Source organism: Trachurus trachurus (assembly GCF_905171665.1).
Source record: "Trachurus trachurus genome assembly, chromosome: 18".
Lineage (NCBI taxonomy): Eukaryota > Metazoa > Chordata > Actinopteri > Carangiformes > Carangidae > Trachurus > Trachurus trachurus.
In genome coordinates, this window is record NC_139909.1 from 9737688 (window position 1) to 9750837 (window position 13150).

Below are 13150 nucleotides of genomic sequence, written 5' to 3' on the forward strand. Positions count from 1 at the left end.
TGGATGATTGTGACCCAGATTTCTCTGAATGTGTTATCACCATAAGCCATATTAAATCATAAATATTTAATCAAGAACTTGTAAAAATGTATTTTTATTTTTACAAACATTTTCAAACAATGATCAATAAAAAAAAAAGAAGTTAAAATACAATGATAATCTGCTCTGACTGGTCTGTATCTATATGGTGATGCTGTTCTCGATGCGGCTCGGCAACAGGAACAGGTACTGCAGCTCCAGTCCTTCATTCTGACTCACGATGTGGTTCTCAATCTCCTTCAGCTCTGCTCTGAACCCGTCGATCAGCTCCAAGGCCCGCTCCTCGGTGAAGTGCTGCTCCGTGTACTGGCCCAAAGGAATCTAGGCGTAGGAAAAACAAACGTCCTTCACTAGCTGGGTTTCCATTGCAGGTTTTCACAAAATAAAAGTGTTCTTTTTGAAATTTCGAAAAAGTACAATTGCCATTTGCAGGTGTTTCCATCGAAAGGTGTTTTGCGAATGAACCGTAACTCTCGTAAACTAGTCTCGCGATATCCCATAACTCTCCAACTTACTACTTTCCACTTTGAAGAAGATAGACGTAAGCATCTTGCATTTCCATAGTGTTGGGACAGTGATCTCGGCTCCTGCTACAGCTGTTGCTGTTATTGTTTTTAACAGAAGACGAAGGCAGTGTTTGATTGCTCAAAGGCAAAGCCCTTATGTGTGGCACTGGCAGTGGCCACAAATGAGGGATTTCTGGGAGAGGATTGTGAATGAGGATTTCACAGACAAACTATGAATACATAATTTCAGGATGCCTCGGGGTTACGTTTGATGAGCTGTGTGATGTTCTCGAATCGAAAGAAGTGTTTCCATTACACTTTTGCATACACTTTTATATTGATAGATCTGAAAAACCACCTCTTGAGAACGTAAAACTGTTTTAGCGATATTTGAGAGGTTTTTCGAAATGTAGGCGTTTCCATTACCAGTTTTTTATTTCAGTATTTAGGTTTTGCGCATTTCTAGTTGTAATGGAACCCACACCCCATGAATATATGTTACCCAACCAGAGGTGGACTCACAGCGTCTGGTTGTGCTCGTCCAAGATGCCATGTGATCGCCATCTGCACACAGGACTGGCCGACGTCAGGGAGCGTGGCCATGATCATCTCCATGGTGACAGCATCCTTGTCTGTTGGTGGGGGTTGCCTCATGGTGCAGGGGGTGTTGGGGACCCAGGCACACCAGTCGAACTAAAAACAAAGTAGAGTAGTCATGGTGCTTCCTGACCTCAGATCAGTCTTGTTCAGTCACAGTGTGTGTCTGTGTGTGTTGTGTGGAGTACCTGTCCATTGTTTGTGGCGGCGTGCTGGGCTGTGCTGGTGAAGATGGCCACTGACAACAGGGTGGACAGTTCCTCTCTGGTGTTGAGTTTATTGGACAGACCTGGAATGAATAAACCATCGTCAGTGTGGAAGATCCACAAACTCTACATGCAATATATCACCGTTTCTGATCTGTATAGTACTGTATAAAAGATGAAGATGCAGGATGCTAATGATTCACCGAAGCTTGGAAGATCTGCGAAGCCCTCATCTGATATGTCTCTGATCCAGGCCTGGAGCTCCTGGTCCTCCTGCACATTATGGTCTGACTGGTAGTAGAGGTCCACCATACCTGAGACAAAACTGAGGGCAGAGGTAGATTCAGTTAGTGCACATGGAAAGAGAGGAACATCTTGGTGGTCAGTGGTCCTTATCACTCAAAATAAACAGTAAGAGGTGAGGGATTTGAATGTGGATATTGTCAACTGTTAAGATAATTACCACCTCCAAACAAAGATATGAAGCATTGAAGGAGTATTTCAACACAACACATGATCAATTAAAGTTCTTTCCCCAGTCCTGTCCGTCCAAAACAGGGATCAGATCTGTCCTTGTAGGTTCTCCAGGTTCCTTGCACAATCCGAAGACATTCACATTAGTTTGGCTGGTGACTCAGTTAACCAGAAGGTGTGAATGGCAGGTTGTTCATCTCTATATGTTGGACCTGTGACTGACTTGAGGCCTGAACAGGTGAACCTTGGCTCCATCACAACCCTTCATATACGTATAAGTGGTACAGCTGATGGATGGATGGATGGATGTGCTTCCGTCAGTTTCCTACATCTTAGGAGAAGCATGGTGTTTTGGTATGACTACCCACCTGTGTATGGCATCCCAGATCATCAGACAGTGCTCTCTATAGAAGTACTTTGGGAGTTGGGACACTCCTCTGTCGACAAAGTCTTTGTCTGGTTGGAGGGATCGATAGGTCAGGACCTTGTACTCCCTCTGAGACAGAACTAACAGGCCATCACCACCCGTGGACACAACCTACACACAAACAAACATCATCATCACCACAGAGACCTCAAACTACGGACTGACTGGTAAGTATGATGGTGGGATTTGCGCCCATTATCACTTGTTCTGGTTCAGCGACTCACCCGTTTGAAGATGCCATCTGGAGAAATGAGCTGAGTGCGTCCCCTGCAGTTGATCTCCAGAGTGTAGCGTAGATGAGGAGCCAGGAACTACAGCAGGAAAACAGAAAACAGTGAGACTGTGTTAGTCTCTCGGGCCAAGAGACACATTTTCACACAAAGACAAGAGCCACAAATAACAGGAACTTCAGCAACCATTACTAAATATCAATGGTGTGGTCGATTACCTTATATATAGGATGTACTGCAGGCAGCTGTCTGAGAGTGGCAACACATATCACCTCTATCACCAGGTGAGTCCTGAGCAAGTGAGACAGCAGCTGGAACACCTGGAACTCAGAGTGACGCACCCACATCTTGGCCATTAACCAGGCCAAAGGAGGGTCACTGGGCAGGAATATGGGCGAGTCCAGGCCTGGAATCTGGTCCAGCTGAGGACGAGGACAGAGGAAACTCTTTCACCAAGTCTGCCTTGCCACAGTCCCACCACAAAAGGGAACCAATATAAAAACTTCTCAGATCTTCTAAGGTCAGAGATTAGTCTATCTACCTGTATGGCAACAGGTATTAGTCCATCGTCTGGGTGTAGGTACAGGAGACAGAGCGGAGCAGCGATGTACTGTTGTTTACCCTTGATTGTGTTAGTGGGGACCCCATCCATGACGGCGTAGTCTAACAGGTAGATGTTCCCGGCCTGGACAGAAGAGAAGCAAACACATTTAGGACATGAAGGGATGAGGAAACATGACTTCATCTTGCAGTAAAGCTTGTATGAACGGATGTAATTTATTCCCATCCCCTCAACCTTGAGCTCTTTGTCCAAGTTGGTCCTTGGAGCCATGGAGCTCTGCACCATGCCCGGTGTGACGGGGAAGTTCTCCGGCAGCTTCCTGCACCTCTGGATCATCCTGGGGTTGGAGCCGTTCAAACACTGGTAGCCAAAGAACCAGTCCTCCTTCCAGTGGTCCATACAGTACTCTGAATCAAACACACAGACTGAGTGAGAGCTCTGGTAGCTTCCAACAGAGCGGTAATGGATGGCCATTGTCTGAAACACATGGGGTAATCAAGCTAATTGAGCTAATTGAGTGTTGGCTCTGCTGCCCCCCCTGCTGGACAACTCTCAAACACCTCCTCTTGTCTTTGTCCAGCTCTTTTGTGTTAAATGTTGTGTGTATACTGTATATCTACACACCTGCTATGGGGCTTTTCAGCTTCCAGAAAATCCTTTTGAAATCATCCAGGTCATCCCACGACTTTCCAAACCTGATGGCCAACTTCTTCAGAGACAGCTCCAGCAAACTAGTGGGGATAAATGGTGTGGTACAGGGTTGGACACTGGTCTGATTATTGGTGTGTGTGTGTTTGTGTGTGTGTGTGTGTGTGAGTGTGTTTGTGTGTGTGTCACCTACGCATATTGTAAGGAATGTTCAAAGTCACTTCTCTTCTCGTTTTCAAAGCGCACGTCTTGAGGTAAATCTGCTTCTGTCTTAGCATCGATACATCTGGGGATCCCTGGAGCCCACGTCACCCATCTGACACAGATACACACAAGGAAACATAGAAATATTAACATCCATTTGTTGTGTTGTGTTGTGGTTGCATTGTTGTGTTATGCTGTTGTATTGGACCTGTAAATCTTCTGTCGCTCCTGCAGCTCTGTCTTCCTGTGCTCCAGCAGCTGAGGTGAAGACTCATCCCTCAGTGTCTTAGCTGAGGAGACAGATAGTGGATTCTTACAACGGGTGCCTTTTCCTCATAGGCACCAATGACAACGAGTGAACAACAGGTAAGTCTCCTCATACCTGTCCCGGCTCTGATCTCCAATTTGATGTCTCCTATGAGCCAGCGGTAACAGGGGAAAGTGACTTTGTCTCCACCTGGAGTCTCAACTGTGATGTAGCGACAGAACCAGTTGTCCTCAATCCAGTACCTCTGCTTCTCCAGTCTGACCAGGAGCAGCGAGCCCAGAGGGGTTGGACTGCTCACCTCGTACTGGTCCACCTGGGGGAGAGGGATTAGGACAAACAGAGCTGCAATTACTGTCCTCAGGGGGTTTAGCCTTCACCAGGTCCTCCACATGTTGGGACACACCAGAAAACCTCAGCAGGACCCTGAGACTCTTCAACTCCCTCACATGTAGCAGGTCTGATAACAAGCAACGACTCTGGTCCTGGTCTTTAAGTTGATTGATAAGGATTGTCAGGATATGCAGTATTACATGGTATATGTAGTATATGTTCCCATAATAGGGATTTTTCTTAACATAGTTGTTGATCTTAGTAGTGACTGGGGGTTAGATGGTTCCTCGTCCTGTCCTTAGGGGATTTTGGTCGTCCCCAGGCCCTTCTCACATTGGGACATACCATTCATACCACTGTCAGAAAAGACATCTGATGCACCAGAGCAACAGATCTACTCTACTAAGCTCTTAAAGCTGTACAGAAAAGAAAATTGAATTTGAGCCCACTGTGGGTCTTAACATTAGTGTAATAACTCATCTATCAGACGATGTAGGTCCGTCATCCGTCAATCAAACATCTTAGACAACACACACACACGGAGCTCGGTGTCGCCCCAAGCTTTGAATATCCAGCCCGCTCGATAATGACCAATCAAATTTGTTTTCCTTACTCGGGTAAACTTGTGCGGCAACTCGTGACAACTCGGCGCGACAAACGGGACAAACGGCCATTTCTGTACACCTTTAACATCCATCCAAGGACGCAATGTCAAAGTGATAAGACAGTCTATATGTTAACGTTAGTAGAAGACAAGACAGTCGATGTTAGGGTTAACTCTGGTGTTTATTTCCTGCCTCTGGAAACAGATGTTGAATGTTGATGCTGAACTCGAAACGTTTCTTACACAGCTGTTCACTTGTGCTATAAAGCATTAGCAAAACTTACAAAAAAGCTCCTTTAATCAAAGAAATGTGGCTGTTTAGACACTACAAATGAGCCATGAATGATCAAACAGACAGATGGAGTTTAGTCTTACTGCTCCTCGACAGAAGTCCAGTCCAGGGTTGTCCAGCAGGGTGCGCTCACTCTCCCCTCCCTCCCCCACCAGGGTCACATACACATAGTTGTTGGTGCCTGAATACTCTGACGTCCCCGTGGCTACTGTCACAGTGTAGACCTCCATCTGTGGACGAAGACAGACAAACACAAACACAGCATGCTGAGTATAAGTGTCTGTCTGTTCACTTTAATTGAACTTTCAACATATAAACATATAAATAACAAAAACAACAAAACTGTATAGGTAAATACACATTCAAACCTCAGAGCTGTTGTCAATGACCTAAACAATGACACATATATCATCTGTCACAAAAAGACTCACACTGACACTAGAACTGATAAAGAGCTAAAAACCTGATTTGCTGGATGCTGGTAAACAGAGATGAACATGTTGATATCAGTCTGACTCTGAACATCTGTCACCTCACCACTGCCCTGCAGCTTTTTCACACAGGCCACAGCACATACTGATTAATGACCGATAACCCGTCAGCCCACTTCTTCTCATTTCCTGGTAACTATTTTGAATATTATCTCATGACATGAGTAATAAAATGTGTGGTTTCACACCCTGATGTAAATGAACTGATGAGATGACAGATAACTGAGCCTCCTCCTATACTCCTCCTCACTGTGGGTGTGACCGAGACCAAAACATACGACCTGTCACTTATGACATTTAGATTATTTATTCATCTGTTTATCCATCTATCTTTTCTTAAACAATATCCTGTTTGTAGATGAGCTGCTGTTCTCTGATATCTCTGTAAAAACTCTTTAAAATAAACACTTTTATTTGTTAAATGTGAAATATTTGATGGTAAACCATTCCACATTTTTGGACGTAGCCTAAACAAAACTTCTCTTGATCCTCTTCAACGGTATTGATACTAGTCAAAATATAGACTTGGTCCAAAAGATTAGTTTCTGACTTAAAAAAAAAAAGTTTTTTGGCTGTAAAACCTACACACTTCTTCATACAGCCATGCAAATTCACATGCAGTCTCAGGGAGTAAGTAGGTAGACATGGTTTTGATCACATAACTCTAGTGTTATCCCTTATTGGTAAAAGTGATGCCGTTACAACCATCCTCGGCCTCCCCTTATCTTTTTTTGTTTTCAATGTTAATGGGGGATATTGTCAACAACTTACTAATCTTTTATCAGGTCGAGCACAAACATTATCCATGCACAGTCTAACCTGTAATGTTTCATTGAATCACTATCTTTGGAGAATATCTCAACGTCCTCTCTGTCTCTCTTCCATTTCCTTCTCTGCATAAGAAACTCTCAGGCCTCTTAAAAGTCTCCTCCCAACTCTTAACAGTTTGTCACCTTAAGAGCTCCCTTAAGGGCTGAGATGCTTTATGCTTTTATGAATAACTTTTTTATCTTTTACGAGGCTCCAGTCTTAACTTTAAGGGGGAAATTCTACGATTTTTGACAGCAACTTGGCTGTCTTAGGTATAGGCTATCTTTGTGAATGACAGAGTTGTTTGGGTCTTTTCTATTATAGAATAGAATAGATAGAATAGAGAATACTTTATTCATCCCTAGCAGGGAAATTCAAGTTAGTCCAGTAGCTCACACAACAATGACAAAAAAAGATGAACACAAAAATACATTTTAACAAGTGTTATATAAAACGATTGCAGCAGGAACAAATGATCTCTTAAATCTTTCAGTTCTGCAGGTCAGGGAGATGAGCCTTTTGCTTAATTATAGTAGTTTAGTCCAGTGTGTTAGACTTGGACATAGGCCACAGTTGCACTAGTGAGCACAGGGAGTGTGCGTGGGGGAAGTGGGTGGAGGAAGTGGTGCAGATTGACAACAGAGAACAGAGTGAGACGGTCTTCAATCATTAACTGTCGCAGCTCTGAACACAGGTTTGGTAATTATTAGCCGACGGGCAAACCGATGCATTCCATACATTGTTCAAACACACTCTCTCTCTTCTTCTCATACACACACACTTGAATGACTGAGCAGTCATGTGGCATGATGTTGTCTTGTGTCAGCTGTAAAGTGATGTATCATTGTCACACTGTGAATATATGAAGATACAAGTTCATAAATAAAATATGCCCACAGTAAAATTTGTGTTACACTTATATCAAAATATCTGATACAGATATTTAAATGCAAGTTTATTAATGGATACAACTTGTGTTTTTCTTATGAATTACCATTCATTAAAATATATATTAGTAGTAGTACAGTAGTAGTAGCAATATTAGGATTCATGTAACATAAACAAAGATATTTATATGCATTTCTTTGAGTTTGTAGTTGGTTTATATATAGTTTGTACACTTATGTTGTTTTTTATTTAATTTTATATGCACATATATTTCATATAGATGGAGATTCAGTATGTACATACGTTACATCTGCTTCCAAAATCCCAAATGTTCCTCTCAATTTTCATATTGTAGCAAAATAGGGCATGTTTTATAACAATACATTTTCCTACATGAGCTTTCAAAAAGAAATGTTATGGTCGCTGACTGGTTGAAGTGGTCACAATTTTCATGGTTTGTTGATTTTTATTTATATCTTTGATTTGCATATACAGTAGATGTCATGTTTTACCCGTCACACACACATAGTAGATGCTACAGTGTGGCCCAGGTTCACACGCATACACACATACTGTACACTGGCCTCAGCTCTCAGTGTCTCCAGTTATATAAAATATGAAACCTTATGTAATGTTTATGTAACAGCGGTGGAAGCAGCCAAGACAAAGTTATTCACTGAGCGGTCGGTGCATCACAGTGACACTTCAGAGCTCAGAGCTGCTCCCAGGTCAGATTCACTGAGCCTCACAGACACAGTCACCGTTGGACTAATATTTACATCTGGAGGGCTGCTGCTGCTGCTGCTGCTAAAGACGACATAAATCTTTTTTTACAGAGTCATTTGAGAGCAGCAGGAAACTATTTAGATGCAGAGATAATGAATATAGAAAGATGTTTGTTTTAACTTTTAGCTTTTAGTTTGAAATGCAGAAGCTGAACATCACACAGCTCGGTCTCACACACACACACACACACACACATGCAACAGGACTGAGTCTATAATAAGGAGCTACAAACACTGACCGTGCTGAGATCTGAGGACCAAGTTCTCCTTCTCTGACCTCCTTCTCCTCCTCCTCTACTTCTTCTTTTTCCTTTGTGTCTCTGTTTCTTCTCTGTGTCCGTTCGCACGTTTCTGCTGCTGCACATTTAGTTTCTCCACCTCTACTTGACTCCCTCCCTCCCTCCCTCCCTCTCTCTCTCTCTCTCTGCCCTCAATCAGTCCTTTGTGTTGTGGCTTCACCTCGCTCGTCCTTACACATACTCAGCCCAGAGTTACAAAAAGAAAAAAGGGAAGTTGGGTCAACATGAGAACTCCACAGACTCAGATGAGAGTCGTGTTACAGAGCAGCAGCAGCAGCAACAGCAACAGTGTCGGTGGTGAAAACTCAGACAGAGATTAAAGAAGTGGCAGGATGTGAAGTTGAGAAACAACTTTAATGAAAACTGTTGGAGAGAAAAAGAAACAGGAAATTTCAATGTAAAAAAAAAAGAGAGACCAGCAGAAACGTGACAACAAGAGAAACACAAACAAAACCTGGACCTGAGAGAAAACTGAGACTAAAAAAATTGAATTTGAGGAGTCATTTACACAATTTACCACAATGACTTTGTGATTTGATGTGGTAATATAAGTGTCAGTTTTGAAGTAAGACAAGTGACTGAACAACAGTTATTCTTACTGTACGTTTGTCAAAATGTATTTTAGTCACAGTGAATCCACCCCAGGATAGAAAACATGAGTCAGGTTGTAAACGACAGGGTAGAGTAGGGTAAAGTAAAGTTGGGTCAAGTGAAGTAAGTTCGATAAAGTAAAACTGGGTCGGATCAAGTAGGGTCAAGTAAAGTCAAGTTGGGTCAAGAAAAGTAAAGTTGAGGAAAGTTAAGTGAAGTTGCGTAAAGTTGGGATAAAGTTATGTAAAGTTAGGCAAAGTTGGGTCAAGTAAAGTAAAGTTGCGTAAAGCTGGGGTTAAAGCAGAAGTAAGCGATCCGGTCGTTTTCGCTAATGCTGCGTTCCAGGCAGGCTTTTGAAACCGTAAATTACAGCTTCAAGTCACAACTTACGACTTTGTAGCGTTCCAGGCAACCCACTCGTGTTTTTCCGACCTGTTTTACCTGTGAAAGTCACTATAACGGCCACTCGTAACTTCCGACCGGTGAACTCGTACCAGATCGAACTGGTACCACTTCACGGTCGGAAAAATACGAGTTTCCTTGAACGCACCATAACAGTCCTCGTCCCTACGTCACCACATTCACGGCGTCCCTTGGCTGCACACACAGCCCTGCATGCCGTTCTCTCTCCTCATTGGATAAAAACTGTAGGATACGATAAATGTTTTCTCCTCGGCTCAGAGCAGAGCAGAGTGACTGACAGACCCGTGTTTCAGACCAAACACTCTATGTAAGTGATTGCTGTCGGAAGATATAACTATTTAAGACTTATATTAACACAAACATTCTGCTTACTTCTGCTTTAAGTAAAGTTGGGCAATGTTGGGTATAAAGTATTATTTGGGTACAGTAAAGAAGATCTTAATATTTGGTTGTGGTTCTTATCAGACCTGAGAGAAAACTGAGACTAAAACCAGGACATTTAAAAGTCTTCACTGATTAATATCCAATTAAATTAGTTTAATTAGATTAAACTTTGTATTCGTCATTGGACGTCAAAATGCACTGTAATCAATCCTGAAATGCCAAAACAATGACAATGTAAGTGATCAATTTGATGAGTCATTTACACAATTTACCACAATGACGTTGTGATTCGATGTGGTAATATAAGTGTCAGTTTTGAAGTTAAAGTGACTGAACAACAGTAATTCTTACTGTACGTTCGTCAAAATGTATTTTAGTCACAGTGAGTGAATCCACCACAGGATAGAAAACATGAGTCAGGTTGTAAACGACAGGTTTCTCAGGAAGATATTTATCATGTTTACTGAATAATTCTGACATCACAGAATTACTTGTGTGTCATCTGCATGTTTAAATACACACATATATATATCTATTAGATCAGTTTTCTGTGGAGGTAATGCTCTTCTTTTCTCACATAGTTTCTGTAGTTTTCACTAACAAACTGTGTAAACACAGGATGTTTACGCCAAAACACTGAGGAGGTGAAGCACCGAGTCTGAGGGTGAGGAAGGTTCAACCGTCCACTGTGAAAAGACTCGCCTGCTTATGATCTCAATGATGTCATCAGAGGTACCTCAACCCATACCTGGAAGCTACAGATTTATAACAGAGAGAGACCCTGTGGACTTTTTCAACACAGTGGAGTGAACACCTCGCTCTCGGATAGTGTTGTACTGTTGTTAATGTATATGACACTGTGTTTGCGGGGGAGGGGGGGTGGTATACAACAGTGTAAACAGACAGTGGTTGTGGTGGTGGAGAGGCAGAAAACCTGGAGGTGGTGAGACCCGGAGCAGGATGATCCACTGGACCTGGACAGATGTTTTCTGTTGGGACAGAATCCGCGGATCCTGAACCGGATGGACAGAGGACAGAGAGTTACTGAGGTAATGGGACTTACATGTGATCCAGTCCAGCGCTGTCCCAGATGTTCACAGAGCTGCTCTCCTATTGTTTCCAGATGTGTAGCTACATCTACGTCTTTTGTTCTGAACTTGAGTGAACCAGTTTGACCAGAACAGACTGAGGTCAGCTGAGAGGAGATGAATTCACTTACCAGTGTCCAAAGAGGACTGGAGGCGTCCGATCGGTCCAGATCCACAGAGAGACGCCTTCAGGGGCCGGAGGAATCCTGGTCCACTTAGAGGACAAGAACCTGAAGAACCGAGAGCACTGAGGAGAACTGGTGCTGGTTCAAAGTCGAATACTGGTCTTTGGAAACCAGTCTAGGAATATTGTGGTGTTCCCATCATAGGATGTTTTCTCTCTGTCAGTCAGTTTGGATATTGATATAAACTATTGATGACATAACCTCTGGAGGCAAATTTAAATGATTAAAGCAGAAGTGAGTGATATATTTGTGTTAATATAAGTCTTAAATAGTTATATCTTCCGACAGCAATCACTTACATAGAGTGTTTGGACCGAAACACGGGTCTGTCAGTCACTCTGCTCTGCTCTGAGCCGAAGAGAAAACTTTTCTCGTATCCTACAGTTTTTATCCAATGAGGAGAGAGAACGGCATGCAGGGCTGTGTGTGCAGCCAAGGAACGCCGTGAATGTGGCGACGTAGGGACGAGGACTGTTATGGTGCGTTCAAGGAAACTCGTATTTTTCCGACCGTGAAGTGGTACCAGTTCGATCTGGTACGAGTTCACCGGTCGGAAGTTACGAGTGGCCGTTATAGTGACTTTCACCGGTAAAACAGGTCGGAAAAACACGAGTGGGTTGCCTGGAACGCTACAAAGTCGTAAGTTGTGACTTGAAGCTGTAATTTACGATTTCAAAAGCCTGCCTGGAACGCAGCATTAGCGAAAACGACCGGACCACTCACTTCTGCTTTAAGTCAATCAAATACATGTATTAATAACTCTCTATTAAACTACATCTTAAAATAAACTCTTGACTCAGATGTATCGGTCCTTTATAGACACGTCCAACCTACATAATTTCTACAATCCTGGGGAAAAAAAGTGGATGCTAAAACAGTCATGTGATTATTTTTGATGAACTAATCATCATCATTTAAGCTTACTAATCATGTCCTTATGATCTCAGACTTGTCTTTATAATGGTCCTTTACAGGTAGCTTCAGCCTGTCTGTTGGTCCGCAGAAGTAAGCGGAATATTTGTGTTAATATAAGTCTTAAATAGTTATATCTTCCGACGGCAATCACTTACACAGAGTGTTTGGTCTGAAACACGGGTCTGTCAGTCACTCTGCTCTGCTGTAAGCCGAGGAGAAAACTTTCCTTGTATCCTACAACCTTTATCCAATGAGGAGAGAGAACGGCATAAAGGGGCGGTCCTCTCTGTGTGTGCAGCCAAGGGATGCGCGTGAATGTGGTGACGTAGGGACGAGGGCGGGGACTGCTAACTCCATCGGCTGACAGGAAGTTAGCCAACACTACCGGATCGCTTACTTCTGCTTCAAACTGTCTTAAAAAAACTCTTGACTCAGATGTATCGGCCCTTTACAGACACATCCAATCGGAAAAAAGTGGTTGCTAAGACAGTCATGTGATTATTTTTGATGAACTAATCATCATCATTTAAAGCAGAAGTGAGTGATATATTTGTGTTAATATAAGTCTTAAATAGTTATATCTTCCGACAGCAATCACTTACATAGAGTGTTTGGACTGAAACACGGGTCTCTCAGTCCCTCTGCTCTGCTGTAACCCGAAGAGAAAACATTTATCGTATCCTACAGTTTTTATCCAATGAGGAGAGAGAACGGCATGCAGGGCTGTGTGTGCAGCCAAGGAACGCCGTGAATGTGGTGACGTAGCGACGAGGACTGTTATGGTGCGTTCAAGGAAACTCGTATTTTTCCGACCGTGAAGTGGTACCAGTTCGATCTGGTACGACTTCACCGGTCGGGAGTTACGAGTGGCCGTTATAGTGACTTTCACCGGTAAAACAGGTCG

At 42.9% G+C, this 13150-nt stretch overlaps 1 protein-coding gene across 1 annotated transcript; it reads right to left on the reverse strand.

Moving 5' to 3' along the window:
• Window positions 1-151: 151 nt before the first annotated feature.
• On the reverse strand, window positions 152-8736 carry alox12 (arachidonate 12-lipoxygenase). The gene is made up of 15 exons (XM_083992339.1): window positions 8601-8736; window positions 5471-5617; window positions 4276-4474; window positions 4102-4183; window positions 3883-4005; window positions 3666-3772; window positions 3276-3448; window positions 3021-3164; window positions 2698-2901; window positions 2474-2560; window positions 2191-2360; window positions 1552-1673; window positions 1331-1431; window positions 1068-1238; window positions 152-360 (listed from the first exon to the last, which is right to left on the reverse strand). Exons 1-15 carry the CDS (start codon window positions 8724-8726, stop codon window positions 181-183), a joined length of 2136 nt encoding a protein of 711 aa, XP_083848465.1. The 5' UTR covers window positions 8727-8736; the 3' UTR covers window positions 152-180.
• Between the last annotated feature and the right edge of the window lie 4414 nt (window positions 8737-13150).

Excerpts from the sequence above, each read along its gene's own strand:
- alox12 (XM_083992339.1), bottom strand. The coding sequence starts at position 8,726 with ATGTGCAGCAGCAGAAACGTGCGAACGGACACAGAGAAGAAACAGAGA. Across the intron at positions 4,184-4,275 it reads GGAGATCAGAGCCGGGACAG|CTAAGACACTGAGGGATGAG; the intron begins GTATGAGGAGAC and ends CTGTCTCCTCAG. Across the intron at positions 361-1,067 it reads GACGAGCACAACCAGACGCT|ATTCCTTTGGGCCAGTACAC; the intron begins GTGAGTCCACCT and ends TCCTACGCCTAG.